This window comes from Schistocerca cancellata, chromosome 8, assembly GCF_023864275.1.
Source record: "Schistocerca cancellata isolate TAMUIC-IGC-003103 chromosome 8, iqSchCanc2.1, whole genome shotgun sequence".
NCBI classification, from domain to species: Eukaryota; Metazoa; Arthropoda; class Insecta; order Orthoptera; family Acrididae; genus Schistocerca; species Schistocerca cancellata.
The window spans coordinates 59,676,463-59,697,322 of NC_064633.1; the positions used below are offsets into that span (position 1 = coordinate 59,676,463).

A 20,860-nucleotide genomic window follows, 5' to 3' on the forward strand; every position below is an offset into this window, starting at 1 on the left:
ACTATAGAGAAAGGAGACTGTGACCACTGGACAGGGGACCACAAGTTACCCCAAAATTGTAACACAACACTACACACACACACACACACACACACACACACACACACACCACACACACGCGCGGGCGCGGGTGTCATACTAACACGTGTAAATCCACCTGATGGTGGAGGTTTAAACCTTCAAAACGTGTTATGGATGTAAACAAACAGTGACTAGTAGCAGTAAACTTGTTGTATCATTCGAGTTTTATTTCCATTACATTGCAAGCTGTAACATTATTTCCTTACTAAGTATGAAATATGTTTTAACGATAATTACAATTATTCGATAACTATTAACTGATTGCATCAGTGGTGCAAATACCCGGAACAGGTACACGTTGTGGCGAAGCCATAAAGCCTGGACTACGGAGCAAAGGAAGAAAGTCATTTGACTGGATTAATCTTGTTGCACATTGCTACCAACTAGTGACCGAGTTTACGTCGCAAGAGTGAGACATGGCGGGGGTTCGGTAATGAATTCGGATGCCATATCGAAGGGTTGCTCTCAAGATCGTGACCATTTTGGCTTTCAGGTTCATCTCATGATATAATGTATGTTCCCAATGTTGATGCTATATTCCAAAATGACACGGCCCTTGTTCGTGAATCTCGCACAGTCCAGTGGGTACGTAAATGTCCCTGTGAATGGTGTTCCATGCAGGAAGATACGATGCACAGTGGTTCAGAGGTCCTCATCTGTGTCTTTCGTGGTTTCTGTCAGTCAGCTAAACAGAACGCAGCGATGGTTGCTCTGAAAGCACACGGCTGATTTCGTTTGCGAGCCAGTGCTCTGTCTCTTCTTCTTCTTAAGTTGCCAATCCTAAGATTGATTTGCAGCAGCTCTCCATTCAGTGCGATTGTCGGCCAGCCTCTTCAATTCCGTGAAACTTCCGCATCCTAGGTCCTGCATTATCTGGCTTATGTACTTTCTTCTAGGTCTGCCTCTTGCCCTTTTGCCCTCCACAAGGCCTTCCGTTATAGTGTGGAGAAGACTTTCATGTCTCAGAATGTGTCCCATCCATATATCTCTCCTCTTCTTGACCGTCTTCCAAAGAACTGGAACTTCCTCCGCTCTCTGCAGGACTTCTTCATTTGTCATCCTGGCCGTCCATGGAATTTTTAACATCCTTCGCAGACACCACATTTCGAATCCTTCAATCCTTCTTCTTTCGTCCTCTCCAAGTGTCCAGGTTTCGCTGCCGTAGAGAAGCACACTCCCAACAAAGGTCTTTATTAACCGCTTCCTTAACGACAGACTTCTCATATTTGATGTGAGGAGTCCTTTCCTTTTATAAAATGCAATCTTTGCCTGATTTATTCTACTTATTACATCTTTCCTACTACGACCATCTGATGTTATTCTGCTTCCCAAGTAGACAAAGTCTTGTATTTCTTTCAGCTTCTCTCCATCCAGCCTTATATTCGTAATTGCTTGATTATTTTGTTTGCTTGCAACTAAGATTTTTGTTTTTGACTTATTAATTTTCATGTTGTACCGTGTACCAAGAGTGTTTTCCATTTCCTCCAACACTACTTGTAATTCTTCCTCATTTTCCGCTAGGACAGCAATGTCATCCGCAAAACGCAGCATATCAACTATTTTTCCCTGGATCCTGATTCCATTAGCTTGTCCTAACTTTTCTCTGACCTCGTCCATTGCTTTCTGTATGTACATATTAAAGAGGACAGGGGAGAGTGCACATCCCTGTCTCACACACTGTTTAATTTTTGTTTTGTTGTTGATGTTCCCCACATCTCACTATTGCCACCTCTTCTTTGTATATGTTCCATATCGTTCTCCTGTCCTTATACTTAGCTCCAGTTTCCCTCAATATCTGGAATAGCTTTTTCCATTCAACCTTATCAAAGGCTTTTTCGAGGTCAATAAATGCTATGTAAGTGTCCTTTCCTTTTTCCATTCTTTTTTCTATTATGAGCTCTGTCTCTAAGGAACTCGTCGTCGACGGGTCAGTAAATTACAACCGCCATCATTTGGTGATAACTGATATTTCAAAATAAGAGTGGAAAACAGTAACTTGGATCCGAAAAGGGATATGGAAGCTATTAGAGACTAGTCACCTGGATAGTCCTGAGGCAAAGAAACTTCTGTGGCCTAGTTGAAGAAACCACCACAACATTCAGCGAAAGTGACTTGCGGGAATCTAGGAAAATGTGAATGAGAACAGTTAATTTTTTAACAATAAGCCTAGCTTTTCGTTCATTATCCGGTACAGTACATAATTCTGTTGCAGACGTGCAATAACAGACTTATTAAGACTTTACATTACACAATTTCTGTAGTTTTTCCAGTGTGACTGATAGAAGATACATTTTCGTGTGTGTGACTGGGTTGATAACTCCATTTTTATGGGGAACATTTCGACGAGTGGCCGAGTCGTTTATGTCATCGGTTGCGAAAGAATGGTTTCCAGTGTGCTTGATGGCTGGACTGTAACCTCTTTGCAATTTACAAAACAAAAGATTTAGAGCTTCTTATTTAGCAGCATATGCTGTGTGCGCCATTAAAGTACCATTAATATGGCTTAATACAGAAAAAAAAAACGTTATTGAATAGATCGTAAAACCTAACCTTGAAACCATAAGCAATGTACAAAAACCTTCCATTCGTGGTGAACGAGACATAATTTTCCTCCAAGAGTTACCTGCCATTTTACCACATTTATGGTATCGTGGTCACCGAACTAGTGTAATCGTTCTGAAAACAGCGGGTACTTCTCTGTTGCTTCAAAAAAAAAAAAAAAAAAAAAAAAGAGTTCAAATGGCTCTGAGCACTATGGGACTCAACATCTTAGGTCATAAGTCCCCTAGAACTTAGAACTACTTAAACCTAACTAACCTAAGGACATCACACACATCCATGCCCGAGGCAAGATTCGAACCTGCGACCGTAGCAGTCCCGCGGTTCCGGACTGCAGCGCCAGAACCGCTAGACCACCGCGGCCGGCTCTGTTGCTTCAAAAGAGACTCCTCGTCGACAATCCGTCAGGAGCGATGGTAAAAGTGATTTAATTAACACACACTCAATAATATGGTCAACAGCGGATTACAGTGAATAACTTGACTTAAAAACAGCCTTGTCCTTCAGCTTCGCTTCTGAGGCAGACGATTATTATTACTAACGGCCTAGATGTAGATACCATACAAAGGTTTGGTTCCAGCGAACCAGAGAACCGCAGGAAGAGTAAACCATGCTATCACTGAACTTAGATGGTTACGTCAAGAAACAGAAATTATAATAATTCGTTGTTGACACTTTTTATTTGAATATCTCATGGTTAATGGCATGACCTTTTATTGTGTAGACGAGGTACTGTGCGATGACTGAAGAGCTAGGTATGGAGCCGTGATGGGTGGAACATACGAAAGATAATTTCGTTATTTGAGTGTTAACAATATTGTTATTTCGATTAGATGAAATATGCGTTATGGTATCTCCGAAAATCTATACGATAAACATACACTCAAGAAATAATGTTTGTAAAAGAATTATATTCCGTCACCATGGATCAGTATTGACTTCTTCTTTTCTGCTTTCACTGTCACAATTACAAGAACATTTCACAATGAAACCGGTTACATTGCCTTACCGGTATGTTCTCATGGCTGTGTCAATAACAGAATAAAATAGCGCAAGAAGTACCCTGCAAGCATATAATTACTGCCAACGGCATTGCCGCCTGCCAAGTGTGTTAGTTCTTCTTACTTGAGCCACTCCTTCATCTGCGGGAGGTTGAACTGGAGATGACACATGGTGATGCCCTCCTCGTGATAAGCTTCGGCCAGCAGCATCGGCCACGTGTCCGCCATCGTGGAGATGTTGAAGTCCTCAACGAACTTGTAAGACTCGCGCGTGCTGACGGTCGAGTAGTTTGCATGATTTGTCTGTAACACAAATAAAAAAAATGTAAATCTTGCGCTGAATGAGTACCGTAAAGGAAAGCAGAGCTTGAAGCAACACCAACGGAGCAGTCAGATTATGTGAGAGTCACCCAGAAAGTAATGCAACACGTGTTTTCTTCAACAATTATTTATTGAACACAATGGAACGTACACACAAAAATGTCTGGTGTTTCTTCTACACTCCCACTCATTCCACGTAATCTCCTTCCCGAACTATGCCGTTCCTCCAAGGAGACACACGGACTTGTTATGTCCTATCGTTACCAACCTTTGTTCTGGCCACAAAGTCATTTCTTCACTGTGAGAGTCACGTCTTTCTCATCCTCAAAATGTCTTCAGTGAGTGAAATTATAATGAAATGAACACCCTTACCTGCTTACAGGCGTTGACATACGTCAATGGGGATAGATGAAAATGTATGCCCCGACCGGGACTCGAACCCGGGATCTCCTGCTTACATGGCAGACGCTCTATCCATCTCAGCCACCGAGGACACACAGGATATCGCGACTGCAGGGATTTATCTCTGGCACGCCTCCCGCGAAACCCACATACTCAACGTATGTCCCGCACTACATTCGTAGTGCCCCCGCCCATTATACTCATTACTCGCGACGCGTTGCCAATTCCCGTAAGAGTTCGGGCACTGTTTGTGCATTCGCACAAAAGAAGAAGATGGTCAAGTGGCCGGTGAGCCATAACTATATTTATACTAAGATACCATCTTAGTATATATAACTTCAATGAGCGACATTTTTTAGTGGCCCAAACAAATGGAAGTCTGACGGGCTGTAGAGTGTTTAGGGATGTATTCCGAAGTCCTCAAACTTACGTGAGGCTGAGCTTAAGAATTACTGGGAGGTCTCTTGGCATTACGAATGAGCACATCTGCAAGCTGTATCTTGTCTGATGTGCCAGCGGTGTAGGGCATTCTAAGACGCTGCAAATCTTGGAACTCTGCGAACAACTTTCTCGTAGTGGTCTCCCCCTCCTTTCCCAGCGACTATGCCCACTTCTGTCGACTGCAAATGCTCCATAAATTGCACACAAACGCCTGCGTAGGTTCCCAACAGTTTCTTTTTCCGCAATGAGAAATTCAGTGTTGATACACTGCTTGTAACATACGTCACCATTTTGAAACACTGCTTTCGGAGGGAATGGAAAATTGCGCCCTCCGTAAACTCACGCATACCTGAAGTTTGACATTCGTGCCACTGTTGTTGGCTGACAAAAAATGTGGTGCGTTACTTTCTGGACGACCCTCGTAACGATGAAGCACTGATTTCAATCTTCATAGTTAATGGCAGTGATAACATGTTGTATCATCTAAAATACGGTTCAGCAACGAACTGTTGTTATGGTCATCAGTCCGGGAGACTGATTTGCTTCAACTCTCCATTCTACTCTATCCGGTGCTAGCCTCTTCATGTCCGAATAACTACTTCAGCCTATATCTTTCTGAATCTGCTTACTGTATTCATCTCCTGGTCCCCCTCTACGATTTTTGCCTCCGCGCTTTCCTCCGATACTAAACTGCTGATCCTCTGATGTCTCAGAATGTATCCTATCAACAGATCACTTATCGTCAAGCTGTGCTATAAATTTCTTGTCTCGTCGGCAATTCTATTCAGTACTTCCTAATTAGTTACGCGATCAACCCACATATTCTTCAGCATTCTTCGTAGCTCCACATTTCGAAAGCTTCTAGTCTCTTCTTGTCTAAACTGTTTATCGTCCCTGTTTCCCTTCCATACACGGCTTCACTCCTGACAAGTACCTTCAGGAAAGACATCCTAACGCCTAAATCTGCATTCGATGTTAATAAATTTCTCTTCTTCAGAAATACTTTTCATTCCATTGCCAGTCTACATTTCATATCAGTTACTTTGTTGCCCAAACAGCAAATCTCATCTACTAATTTAAGTGTCTCGTTTCCTAATCTGATTCCCTTAGCATCACCCGATTTTATTCCACTACATTCCATTATCTTTGTTTTGCTTTTGCTGATGTTCATCTTATATCCTCCTTTCAAGACACTGTCCATTCCGTTCAACTGCTCTTCCAAGGCCTTTAGCAACTAACTAGAATTATCATTTAAAATTACTTTAGGTAAACAGAGACTTGGCTGTTTCGACCTTCACAGGTTGATTCTCTGATAACAGAACATGCTTTACACATCTTTTATGGTCAGTCAGAGGGTCGAAGTAGAGAGGATATAAAATGTAGACTGGCAATGGCAAGGAAAGCGTTTCTGAAGAAGAGAAATTTGTTAACAATAGAGTATAGATTTAAGTGTCTGGAAGTTGTTTCTGAAAGTATTTGTATGGAGTGTAGGCATGTATGGAAGTGAAACATGGACGATAAACAGTTTTGACAAGAAGAGAATAGAAGCTTTTGAAACGTGGTGCTACAGAAGAATGCTGAAGATTAGATGGGTAGATCACATAACTAATGATGAGGTATTGAATATAATTGGGGAGAAGAGGAATTTGCGACACAACTTGACAAGAAGAAGGGGTCTGGTGGTAGGACATGTTCTGAGGCATCAAGGGATCACCAATTTAGTATTGGAGGGCAGCGTGGGGGGTAAAAATCGTAGAGGGAGACCAAGGGATAAATACACTAAGCAGATTCAGAAGGATGTAGGTTGCAGTAGGTACTGGAAGAAGCTCGCACAGGATAGAGTAGCATGGAGAGCTGCATCAAACCAGTCTCAGGACTGAAGGCCACAAAACATTATGGTCAGTTATTTGAAGCGAGATCCGAATTCATATTGTAGCCATTTATTCGTTCACCATCCAAATTTAGTGATTGGCCTTTGAGTTACGAAAATGAATAGTACTACCCTCCTCCCTATGAAGGCTATCCAATTTTAGCTTACGAAAAATTTTCATTTCTTAACTGCATGATAACATCACACTTACCTAGGTAAAAGAAAGGTCACCCACAGTGGTTATCAAATAGTAGTTGACAGTTCTACAGAAAAAGTGACTGCTCTGAATAATGAATCAAAGTTCAACCAGCAAAAAATTAACCCTGCTGTTATTGCTACTAAGTTATAACCAGCAAAGTTTTATTGTAGTTTTCAGTCAAAAGTTTGTATTATATTCCAACCAAATGCAGCAAGCTGTCTTATGAAACTTCAAGATTTTTTATTCAAAGTTTACAAATGAAAAGCATTCTAATTTTAAACCACTTTATTATTGATTAAGGAACAAAACAGATTTATTTAAGTGTTGCCTTAGCATTTCTTTGTGAAGAGTAAAATTGTAACTACCTGCTACATGATGCAATCTGATTTTCATATAACATGAAATTACGGCCCTTAATAGTAGTACATTATGATTTTCTGGCAGTAAATTGTCTCTGGCATGGACATTTAATTCTTCAAATACACTGAAGTGCTGTAGTTTCTCCAGTACTTTAATTTCCACTACAAGTTTAACATTGCCTCTAGGTGGCTTTCCTCCATTTACAGCTTGTATTTCTATTAAAATAATTTCGCACTGAGAACATACTATTACAACACTATGTGAAGGTATTGTCAAACCTCCATTATTTTTCCTTCTTAAAAACTTGTTATATATTAAATCATCGTAAGTTCCAAAAAGGGAAGAAACACATGTTGAACACATTACAACATTTTTCAAATGCTGCACAACATAGCCAGCTATGTACACTACAATATTTTCTGAATATTCTGTCAGGATGGAGGGTGACTGAATATAGTCATGGTCTGGTATGTGAGACCAATTTTCATTCAAGTCGGATACAAGGCCTATATCAATATCATTCACTCGACTTTTTGAAAATATAACGGGATCAAACCATATTTCTTGAAACATATCCTTTTTCCAAGACAATAATGGAGTTACAGTTCCCAGTGCTTTTACATTTTATCTCATTCCTCATTAATAGTTGCCTGTAAGCAGAACGGAACTGCAAAGCAGAAGGATTATTATTCCAACCAAACCTACCTCGTATCATGCAGAAAAACATCTCTATATGATCTTGGCTGAATTTATACATTAACAAATATTTGAGGTAATCAGTCTCAACAAGATCAACAAACAGCCCCCTAATACTGTGAATGATGCATAAGAATCCTATTATTGGCGTTTTACGCTGTGTCTTATAGGCTGTGTCTTATAGATCTCTTTTCCAGTAATATCTTTCAATCCCAATAAATAAGATTCTGCCTTTGATAGAAAAGGCTCCCAGATGGGTTTGTTTGAGACCCGTAAAGCAGATTTGTAACCAACTGGCTGTAATTAATAGAGTTATTAACTGAAAAATTACCACGCTAAGGTGCTAAGCGCCATTTCTTGATAAATTTCGTTTTCTATTTTGCTACGTGGTATGTGAACAGGGCTTTTACGTACTAAAATGGCTATCTCAATGATGGCTGATGTAGGTGTTACGATGCCCAGAAGATCACATCTTCTTGCTCCTTCCGTTTTCTAGCCTGTCACTTGCATGTCATCGCTGGCTATACAATGCATAGTGAAAACATTATGAATAATTCAGCACAGGTAGTACCAGAAAAACTGGCAACTCTTAAAGAAAGCGTGAGCTAAAGTGACGAAGAATTTGTTTCTGATGATGTAATGAGCACCATACCAACAGCTCGCGATAAGCAACCATTTAAAGTTGTTTAGGCGAAATGTGGTTATTTTACGGAGTTTCAGTAAGCAGCTGACATGATCATTAACAAAACTAAGAATAAAATAAGTTCTGCGTCTTGGATCAAGTTCATGAGCGTGTGGTAATTCCGTGCTGGTCGCGATTCGACACAAAACGCCGGTCGATTTGGGAGGCCTGCCTCTTTCATAACGCCAGTTCAAATGGGAGACATTCGAGGACCCGTCTCTGTGGTCCTGATCTCTCGCCATGTAATTATCACGCCGTCGGTTCCTTAAAGGTGGCATTGAAAGGTCTACGACTCCTGTCGGCCGAGGACGTGGCAGTTGCGGACTTCTTCACGCAGGAAGACTCGATGTTTTACCAAACTGGTATCTTCAACCTGATACGTCGGTGAGATGATTGCCTCAATGCTCATGGCGATTTTGCCTGATTGGCATATCGATTCTGGACGCTACGGCCTTCGATCGGAACGTTTGGATCATCGCTTATATAACCAGTGCCCGCATCTCGTGGTCGTGCGGTAGCGTTCTCGCTTCCCACGCCCGGGTTCCCGGGTTCGATTCCCGGCGGGGTCAGGGATTTTCTCTGCCTCATGATGGCTGGGTGTTGTGTGCTGTCCTTAGGTTAGTTAGGTTTAAGTAGTTCTAAGTTCTAGGGGACTGATGACCATAGATGTTAAGTCCCATAGTGCTCAGAGCCATTTGAACCATACAACCAGTGGAAAGAGTACCACAAGGATATGATCACATCTTTAGCTCGGCACGCCATATTGAACATAGGGGAATGAGTAAAACCATGGGCAACGCTATTAACTGCTCCATCAGGCGTTACGCGTCTGAAATCACCGCAAACGACACCTTCCAAGTGTCCCATGTCATGGGACGAAGAGTTAAGTTTGCAAACGCATGAAGGAATGAGGACGGGAATGCGTAAGCAGTCTACCTGAGGTATATTCTTAATTCGGTAAGTGCTAACGAGTTCAACTGTCGTCACTGCGGGAGTCCTCAGACAAATCAGTGGCTGAAGTAGCAACCCAAAGCTTTGGATGGAAGACCTGCCAAATGCGCATGTGAAGGAAATGGCCCAACATGACGGGCAACCGGGAACTATTTGACCATTCAAAAGGAGAAGAGGAGGGTTACAGTTTCATGTCCTGTTGACTATGATGTATTGGAGAAGGAACAAATTCTCGGCGTCACACAGACGAGGGAGCAAGTCGGATATGTCTTTTTCAACGGAACCATCTCAAGTGATTTAGGTAAACCAAGGAAAACCTAAATCTGGATGTCCAGATGGGGATTTGAATTCCGCTCCTTTGAAGTGTTTGTCCATCAGTATCACGTGCAGTCACACATTGCTACTGATACGGGGCCACAGGGTGATCCGAGGATGTCGAAGCAGTATGATGCAACAGTTTCTCGTTGCCCTACTAGGGACGTAAGCCAGATACGACTGGCATTGGCGTGTTCGGGTGATATGACAAGGAATTATGTATGACTGAGGCCTGTTAGCTTTAGTCACTAATGGAATTCGTTGAATAATACAAAGACACTTCATTTTTCCCATATTCGAACCTGTTGGTCTAGTGATAAAGCCCATGCCTGGCGGGCACAAAACACGGACTATCTCATGCTTTCGCCTGACGTTACGCAAAAAGTTCTCAACTGCATATCCATCTGCCAACTGCGGAAGTAAGATGACTCCCAGCTGCTCTCAGGCAGTGTTGTGTTGTCAGATCTATCGTTTTCCCGGGAAATTTCCCACTTTTTAAAAAATGCCTTGCTCTACTGTTAAAATGCAAATAAAATGCCAAACATGCTGTTTTTTTATCACATTCGTGTCTATTCCTTGAAGTCATTTTCATTTTGGCGAATGTTGGTACGACTCTTGATTAACTCTTTATTTCTGAAGATATTGCTTCAGTTTTGGATATCCCTTATGTGAATTCCTCACCCCAGAGACTTTTCTCGTATCAGCTCCAACTGTTAGAGTCAAGCTGCTCCAAGTTTATTCCTTGCATGGATGTTGTTTAAAAGATGGTAACATGTGTCACTTGGTGTCAACTGTCTTGAGTTATTGGAATAGTATGAGTGAATGGTTTGGAAACGTAAATAATGTAATCTGTTATTGTGGTGCATACTGCTAACAATTACTGACTTATTGCGTTTGAATTTAAGATGCCTGAGTTGGCTGTTAGTTGCGCATGATGTACTTCTAGTCCTACTAGTATGCAACGGTTTAAAATAGCCTGTGTTACTTGCCAAATTTGTTTGGTGATTGCCAAGTCTTGCCCACTCTTCAGAAAGAGTATCTTCTGCAACTGGGCTAATGAAGATGAAAGAGCAGAGATAAGTTATCTACCAAAAAGTTATGTGCGTTATTCTGTATTCAAAGAGTGCTGAAAAATTTCGAGTGTTTGCCCTTTGGAAATTATGAAGTCAATGATAAAGATAATGATTGAAGCTGACGGGACTCGAACACGTGTCTCCTTGCTTACTAGGCAGAAATGCTGACCATTCCACCATCGCAGCACTATGATCAACATGGCTGCACGGACTACCTACGTCAAGTGCCCTCCCCAACAGAAACTTCATATCTTAGGCTTATTTTCCCCCGAAATTGTCACTATTGCCAGGGCTCTCCGGCTTTGGAATAGCACCCCAGTGTTGGACGTAATGGGAACGTCCTGTACTTCAAGTGATCGTATAGATCTTAAAGTTAAATTTTCCCCGAGACATTTAAGCAACGAGGCCCGGGTACGATCCCCAGCCATGGCACAAATTTTAATTCATTTCTTTAGCTTCAATCATTATCGTAGGTAAACATGAGACTTAAATGTCACGGAGAAAATTTAATTATAACACCAATGATAAAGAGACATAACTGTGCTGTGTATGCTGGCAGATAGGACCGATAAACAATCTTCGGCGGGAAAATCCGATGAGGCATGTAAATGGCGAATGATTTTTATCTATTTTCTTATATTGTTGAGGCAACGTCCTTGCCGCAGTGGATACACCGGTTCCCGTGAGATCACCGAAGTTAAGCGCTGTTGGGTGTGGCCGGCACTTGGATGAGTGACCATCCAGCCGCCATGCACTGCTGCCATTTTTCGGGGTGCACTCTTTAGCCTCGTGATGCTAATTGAGGAGCTAATCGACCGAATAGCAGTGGCTTCGGTCAAGAATACCATCACAACGACTGGCAGAGCGGTGTGCTGACCCCACGCCCCTTATCCACATCCTTTTCTGAGGATGACACGGCGGTCGGATGGTCCCGGTAAGCCACTCGTGGCCTGACGACGGAGTGCTTTTATAATGTTATTCTAAGGATAATATGCATAATTACGAACTTAACTGTTAATACTGATATTTAATTATATGAATAAATAAATAGTGACTGTCAAAATAATTTCGATAAGTTACGACTCAAAGTATAATAACGAAAATCATGCTCAGTGGCACCAGGGCACTTATAATGCCGAGTCATTACATCGTATTGCTTTTGTGTGAACTTCTATTGTATTGTAGGAATAAGAATAATAAACAATAATCGCATAGAAGAGGTACGCAGACATTGTTTGTCGAACCACTGTAGCAGTTATTTCCTACATTAGTGAGATTTTTATACATATATTTATTGATGAATAGTAGTGGAGTATTAGCAAGAAGACCAGGGTGTCTTGTACCTACTGCTATATTCTGTTTTTTGAGTTTCTGTCCTGATTTCGAGACTGTTGCACTTGGCAACACTGCCAACGCCGCAGCATCTGACGAGCATTATAGTGCGCGTGCATCAGGACTCAAGACACCGTCGCCGCTAGCAGAGCCCTACTGCCAATTCCGCTACATGAGTTAGTTACCGTTCGCTGGAGGTAGGAATGGACCAGTGTTGATAGTTAGTGAACTTAAACAACATTGTGACGCACCACCATCATACTAAAGTTAAGAATCTGTGAAGATCTTTCAACAAATTGAAGCGTAACAGAACATGAATTTGCTATCGAGTTGAGACACAAATGTGGTACATTAAACTCAGTTGTCACAATGCAGGTTTTCGTAAAAATCCCTGTATTTTGACTCCGTATATTTCGTCAATAGATGATTTTTCTTCTCCTTATGAATTTGCAGTGCTCCACTGTGGAGCAACCGAAAAGCAGAAGGCAACGGAAATATTTTTACTTCATGTTCATAACCATGTTTCACAATGATTCGTCCCACAGAAGAAAGCACGTTGTCATTACGGCACACGCTTATGCATCTAGGATCGTCACTACATAACTTCAACCAGAGCACAGTAGTAATTTTCAAAGCTGGTGGCGTTTTGATAACCAACTCAGTGGATCCTCTGCCCTTGAAATCATCAATCATCATCATCTCCTAAATGGTCAGTTTTGAAGGATCGACAACGGCCTAAGGAATGGCATGCTTCCATTCTAAAGGAACCATAGCTTTTGACGCTTTCTTTCCCTTCTCGATCATTGCAAAGTTGCTGTCACGAGGTAGGAAACTATGACTCGAACATAAAAACTTTTGATGTATTTCTCTAAAGTACTTACAGATGAGATGGCCAGATAGAAATAACGTGCTAATACTTTCTAGTTATCGTCCTGCCTGACACAGTGGTCAGACCATGCCACCAATTTGCGTTCCATACCTTCTTCAAGCATCACAAATTTAAGCGGACAGGAAACTATTTTAGCTGAACCCCTCCTTGCGGCGGATTCATCCCACAAATTTATTGTGTTCCTTCCTCTACCAACGTCACGATCCGTAAAATTATACGACAGCTGTCTCCGGCAGAATACCGTGGAATGCGTCAACGAAGGACAAAGCAAAACCTATTGTAGGTCAACGCATACAACTCGTATATTGTTATTCCTTTTAGCCACGTCCTCATCGTTCTTTGACACTTTGTATGTCTAGTCTGCTTTCGCATGAGGCAACTGACTCTCAAGTTCGATGCCGTGCATTTATATTTCGACTGAAGCTGTGATCACAAAAAAATCGGAGTACAGACATTCATTTGAGGGTGTGATCCTGCTGTAATGGCTCGTGTGCTTCGGGAAACTCGAATTGTGTTCCCGGGTCAGAGCCCTGTCAAAATTTGGTATGGTATGTGGACTACTGAAATATTTTCATCGACCTTCGTCAGGAGTGGTCATTCTATCCTTTAGTTTACGCTGAAGACTCTGTATTCGTGTTGCGTGATGCAGTATATGTCAATCAATGGTTTTTGACACGTTCTTCCTTTGACTGGACATAGTATTTGAAAATAGTTTGTTTCCGTGAGGTATCGTCTGTCTTGCCTCCTTTCGTATGGCTGGCACGCCTATTTCCATGGAGTTTATCAAGTAAATGGACTGCTCTTCGTTCGTCAAGGCATGATATTCTTCATACAGCTTTAACTTAATTTCCAGGCTTATGTGCTTGCATCCTCCTTTTGAACACATTTGTGCAATGCATACATGATCCTGAATCATGCAGTCAATATTACAACCTAATATTCAACAGAATTATCACATTTCGCATTCTATTTTAATGATACAGCAGTGCGCAGGGAGTGTATTATGTTTTTTCGTCGATGATAACGACAAAACTGTAGTTAATTTTATTCACGATACATGTTTTTACTCTAATGTTTTCTGAAGATGCGCATAAAGTACGTCGTTATAGCCATGTACTGCACATGGCACATAGGCCGCTATTCGGAACTTACACGCTACTCTATAGACATAAGCCTTTTTAGAAAACCGATTCAGCGTTATTCCACTTATCTGCGATGGAGGCTGTTTCGTAGGAACTAGCTTTCCATTTCGTGATTTATGATACAATCCAACATCGAGAAGACTTTTCCTCTTAATGTCCTGCCAATTTTCCTTTTCCCTGCATTATTATTTGCACGTTTCAAACCACTTACGGTAAGCGTTACCTCTCTACATTCCGCCATTCTCGTAACATTCAGCATTGTTCGCGCAGAGGCGCGATAACTGCGCCAGCAGCCGTAGCTCTCGTACACTGCTGTTGTTCCGTTCTCGGCAATAGGTCAGACTCAAGTGTGAGATATCACACTAGGTCACTGTAAATGAAACTTTTAAGACGTTCTGATGTATTGACAGCCATCAAACTTTTTCTCAATCATTCTTTAGCTAACTGATTTTTATTTCAAAAATTACATACAGTCACAGTCTCTGTAAATGCTACTTGTCCTCTGATTGTTTCGCTGTTCATACGTACCGTGAAAATGGATCACACTGCTACCTGCTCCGTAGTGAAACAGGCGCGCCGAACACCGTTACTGGCGAGAAATAGATTACACAGAAAAATCAGCTTTGACGCTTTTCGAGCAACAGTATATAATAGAAATAAGAACGCGAATCGTAATTGTGAGTGTGTCGTATTCGGCGAGCGTCGTGCGAAGATAGTGATGTGTGATGCCGGGCGGCGGTTCGAAACATTCTCGGATATGAACTGTTTTCCGCGTGCAAAGACCTACACAGTGAGTTGGATTTAGGGGGCACAGTCCACCACCCGTCTGGTGGTGGTGCCAAATCTGCCCTCGAATTCTGGCAATACATCAACACTGTGCAATAGTCAAGAACCCAAAGTACCACTCCTGACACTGATTTTGCCGCGCCGGGTCTATACAAGGGCGATGTACTTGAGGACAATATTATGGAAATGGGAGAGGCTGAAGATGAAGATGAAATGGGAGATATGATATTGCGTGAAGAGTTTGACAGAGCACGGAAACACCTGAGTCGGAACAAGGCCCCCGGAGTAGACAACATTCCATTGGAACTACTGACGGCCTTGGGAGAGCCAGTCCTGACAAAACTCTACCATCTGGTGAGGAAGATGTATGAGACAGGCGAAATACCCTCAGACTTCAGGAAGAATATAATAATTCCAATCCCAAAGAAAGCAGGTGTTGACAGATGTGAAAATTACCGAACAATCAGTTTAATAAGCCACAGCTGCAAAATACTAACACGAATTCTTTACAGACGAATGGAAAAACTAGTAGAAGCCGACCTCGGGGAAGATCAGTTTGGATTCCGTAGAAATACTGGAACACGTGAGGCAATACAGACCTTACGACTTACCTTAGAAGAAAGATTAAGGAAAGGCAAACCTACATTTCTAGCATTTGTAGACTTAGAGAAAGCATTTGACAATGTTGGCTGGAATACTCTCTTTCAAATTCTAAAGGTGGCAGGGGTAAAATATCGGGAGCGAAAGGCTATTTACAATTTGTACAGAAACCAGATGGCAGTTATAAGAGTCGAGGGACATGAAAGGGAAGCAGTGGTTGGGAAGGGAGTAAGACAGGATTGTTGCCTCTCCCCGATGTTATTCAATCTGTATATTGAGCAAGCAGTAAAGGAAACAAAAGAAAAATTCGGAGTGGGTATTAAAATCCATGGGGAAGAAATAAAAACTTTGAGGTTCGCTGATGACATTGTAATTCTGTCAGAGACAGCAAAGGACTTGGAAGAGCTGTTGAACGGAATGGACAGTGTCTTGAAAGGAGGATATAAGATGAACATCAACAAAAGCAAAACGAGGGTAATGGAATGTAGTCTAATTAAGTCGGGTGATGCCGAGGGAATTAGATTAGGAAATGAGACGCTTAAAGTAGTAAAGGAGTTTTGCTATTTGGGGAGCAAAATAACTGATGATGGTCGAAGTAGAGAGGATATAAAATGTAGACTGGCAATGGCAAGGAAAGCGTTTCTGAAGAAGAGAAATTTTTTAACATCAAGTATAGAGTTAAGTGTCAGGAAGTCATTTCTGAAAGTATTTGTATGGAGTGTAGCCATGTATGGAAGTAAAACATGGACGATAAATAGTTTGGACAAGAAGAGAATAGAAGCTTTCGAAATGTGGTGCTACAGAAGAATGCTGAAGATTAGATGGGTAGATCACATAACTAATGAGGAAGTATTGAATAGGATTGGAGAGAAGAGAAGTTTGTGGCACAACTTGACCAGAAGAAGGGATCGATTGGTAGGACATGTTCTGAGGCATCAAGGGATCACCAATTTAGTATTGGAGGTCAGCGTGGAGGGTAAAAATCGTAGAGGGAGACCAAGAGATGAATACACTAAGCAGATTCAGAAGGATATAGGTTGCAGTAGGTACTGGGAGATGAAGAAGCTTGCACAGGATAGAATAGCATGGAGAGCTGCATCAAACCAGCCTCAGGACTGAAGACCACAACAACAACAACGACAACAATGGGTAGTCGCGCCGTCTACAGCGCCTTGTCACGGTCCGTGCGGCTCCCCCCGTCAGAGGTTCGAGTCCTCCCTCGGGCATGGTGGTGTGTGTCGTCCATAGTGTAAGTTAGAGTAAGTAGTGTGTAGGCTCAGGGACCGATGACCTCTGCAGTTTGGTCCCATAAAGACCTTACCACAAATTTTCCAAAGTACCAACAATATTACTCGAACTTCCTCCGGAGCGCTTACCATAACCCCTCTCGCAGCTGGATCATCCACGCAAAGAGCAGCGGACGTATGACACTTCATCTATTTTACAGATCCGATTCTGTCAACGGTTTTCGTACACAGTTCCGAGAAGACGTGCATTCATGATCTACTGATCTGTCGCCACCACGTGTCCAGGTGATGTCGAGTGCGATCTTCAGTCTCCGCGCGGAAGTGTTTGTGCGACGGAGATCGAAACATTTATGGTACAATAAAAAGATAAATTAAAAAATGCAATAAAATCAATAAAAAATAAAAATGGAAAATTAAAAAGTACCTTTCATGTAGCATTTCCTGTTTCTTTTCCTTTTCTTGATAAAAAAGCTCGTTGTGATCAATAAGTTTTTTTGTTCGATTTGAATGCCTAAATCATTTAAATATGAAATTCATCAAATATATGGTAGTTAACTGATACTTAACCACCATTTTTCAAGAAAATACACGTCTTCTAGTTTCTAATTACATGTTGTTGTGTGGTCTTCAGTCCTGAGACTGGTTTGATGCAGCTCTCCGTGCTACCCTATGCTGTGCAAGCTTCTTCATCTGCCAGTACTTACTGCAACCTACATCATCCTGAATCTGCTTAGTGTATTCATCTCTTGGTCTCCCTCTACGATTTTTACCCTCCACGCTGCCCTCCGATGCTAAATTTGTGATCCCTTGATGCCTCAGAACATGTCCTACCAACCGGTCCCTTCTTCCTGTCAAGCTGTGCCAAAACTCCTCCTCTCCCCAATTCTATTCAATACCTCCTCATTAGTTATGTGATCTACCCATCTAATCTTTAGCATTCTTCTGTAGCACCACATTTCGAAAGCTTCTATTCTCTTCTTGTGCAAACCATTTATCGTCCATGTTTCACTTCCATACATGGCTACACTTCATACAAATACTTTCAGAAACGACTTCCTGACAGTTAAATCTATACTCGATGTTAACAAATTTCTCTTCTTCAGAAACGCTTTCCCTGCCATTGCCAGCTACATTTTATATCCTCTCTACTTCGACCATCATCAGTTATTTTGCTCCCCACATAGCAAAAATCCTTTACTACTTTAAATGTCTCATTTCCTAATCTAATTTCCTCAGCATCACCCGACTTAATTCGACTACATTCCATTATCCTCGTTTTGCTTTGTTGATGTTCATCTTATATCCTCCTTTCAAGACCTGTCCATTCCGTTCAACTGCTCTTCCAAGTCCTTTGCTGTCTCTGACAGAATTACAATGTCATCGGCGAGACTCAAAGTTTTTATTTATTCTCCATGGATTTTAATACCTACTCCGAATTTTTCTTTTGTTTCCTGTACTGCTTGCTCAATATACAGATTGAATAACATCGGGGAGAGGCTACGACCCTGTCTCACTCCCTTCCCAACCACTGCTTCCCTTTCATGCCCTTCGACTCTTATAACTGCCATCGGGTTTCTGTGCAAATTGTAAATAGCCTTTCGCTCCCTGAATTTTACCCCTGCCACCTTTAGAATTTGAAAGAGAGTATTCCAGTCAACATTGTCAAAAGCTTTCTCTAAGTCTACAAATGCTGGAAACGTAAGTTTGCCTTTCCTTCATCTTTCTTCTCAGTTAAGTCGTAAGGTCAGTATTGCCTCACGTGTTCCAATATTTCTACGGAATCCAAAGTCATCTTCCCCGAGGTCAGCTTCTACCAGTTTTTCCATTCGTCTGTAAAGAATTCGTGTTAGTATTTTGCAGCTGTGACTTATTAAACTGATAGTTCGGTAATTTTCACATCTGTCAACACCTGCTTTCTTTGGGATTGGAATTATTATATTCTTCGTACGCAAAATTCTGGTTTTCACTGCAAATCCGACTTTGTTAATCATCGATATTTTATAAAAGACTATTAAAGACTGATGAAGTTAAGAAAACGTTACATAATTAAGTTTTTCGGAGAAAACTGAAAAATCAAACTCTCTTTGTTTGAATATGCCCATTTTCGTGTAGGGCAGATACAATTTTCACGATGTCGAGCACACTGAATAAATGCTGGACTTTTACAATTGTTGCCTTAGCACTGCAATCTGCACGCAACAGAATTGATCTGGAGCCAAGTAAAGGGTTTTGTCGCGAGAAATAAGAAGACATTTAAGCTGTGAAACATACTGCACGAAGCTTTGTGACACGTCACTGCCGACCGATAGCGAAAAGCAGAGCAGCACATCATAAAAAGAGGAGGAAGAAACGTGGATTTCTTCGTGGTTTGGGATTCTGTTGCAGATCGCCTCGTTATCAACGTAGCAGTACTGAAATGTATTGCTCGGAGTTCAATATGGAAGAAGATCCGATATTAGCAGACGACTGACTGTAATACCTTCAGTGGTTTCAGTATTCAACTACATGGTGCATGGTTCTCTACCTGCCACCTATGTGGGGCGCCAAGCGTCATGTGTGAATGCCACACCTGGAAACAGAAAAGTCGCAGAATCGAAATGGAAATTTCAGCATACCTATCGTTCATCTCTCAGTGGTGTGAAGATTCACCAGGAAAGGCAGGGGTTTCTCATTCCAGGTTAAGGGGCTCCGGAACGCCCTATACTTGCAATGTTAACATAACGCTTATAAATTACATCTTTCCTCACAAAGTATTTGAGTTAGGAAGTTGAACTTTTTACAGATTATTTATTGGAATATGGGCTACAACTTAACACAGGGATTTTACAAAATTTTAGTTCAGTTATTATAGATGATTTTTTTTCCAATTGTAATGAAAATTCACAACATTTTTTTGCAATTTTTTATTTATATATTCAAAAATATACAGTTTTTTGGAAAAAGGCTGTGTTAAATTATGCAGAAGGTACTGTGTAACATTTACTGAAAGTTTGAAACAAATATGTTTGGAAGATCCTTAAAAAACATATAATTAGTATGAGAAAATAAAAGTTTTGGGAATCGAGCGACAAAGATTGGATTAACTTTTTAGTGCATTAGTGGATTATCTTCATCCTCTGCAAACTCCTCCTCCAGCTTCCTCTTGTTCCTCCTCCTGTTTACTCTTGCTTGTATTTCTAGACTCTTTACAGCCCTGTCTGCAGCCCGAAGGCGTTCCTTGTCTAAAGCAAGCATCGCTCGTACCATGTTAGAACCTATCTTCATTCCCATATTTCTAAATACCTTGCACCTTACAATGTTGCTATAATTGAAAGTCGCAACAGCATCATACACACCAAAGTGAAGTGTTTCTATTCCAACAAATACAGTCTTGGGGATTCTCGACCATATAACACTATTTACACTTTCATTGGGGTTTTGAGTTTTTCCGTGAATACACTTTTTCAACAGTTCAGGTGCTGCTAAGTCTCTGAAAATAGGTTAGCCACAACACATACTTTATCTCACATCACTAAAATGTACTGATGAACACGCACGTTAATAATAACACCATTTGACAGCAGTTTAACAGCGCCACAGTGGGTCACGCCCATGTAGAACACATTTCAAAAAAAATTTAAAAATAGTTGTAGTCGTCGGAACTGAATAAATTATATATCTATTAAAAGGTAATAGTCTGCAGATTCAGAAAACTCAAATAGTAAAAATTGAACTTTTCATGATTTTGAGCCTTTCCGGAGCCCCTTAACCTGAAGATCCCACTTGTCTGATAGGGCTACCGTGTGACGAAAGTCAACTACTTGGCTTCCAGTTGAAAGAACCGCACCAGACAGATTAGCCACACGAAGTTATCACTGTTCTTATCGTTGTTACTATCATAGTTTAAACATTACTGCTATTATTATATTCGCCA

General features: G+C 41.3%; 1 protein-coding gene across 1 annotated transcript in view; it reads right to left on the minus strand.

Moving 5' to 3' along the window:
- Positions 1-20,860, minus strand: part of LOC126095253 (UDP-glucosyltransferase 2-like) — a 119,065-nt gene that overhangs the window by 48,167 nt on the left and 50,038 nt on the right. The window contains exon 3 of the mRNA XM_049910007.1: positions 3,766-3,944. Coding sequence (XP_049765964.1) covers positions 3,766-3,944 — 179 coding nt within the window. The remainder of the gene's footprint in view (positions 1-3,765; positions 3,945-20,860) is intronic.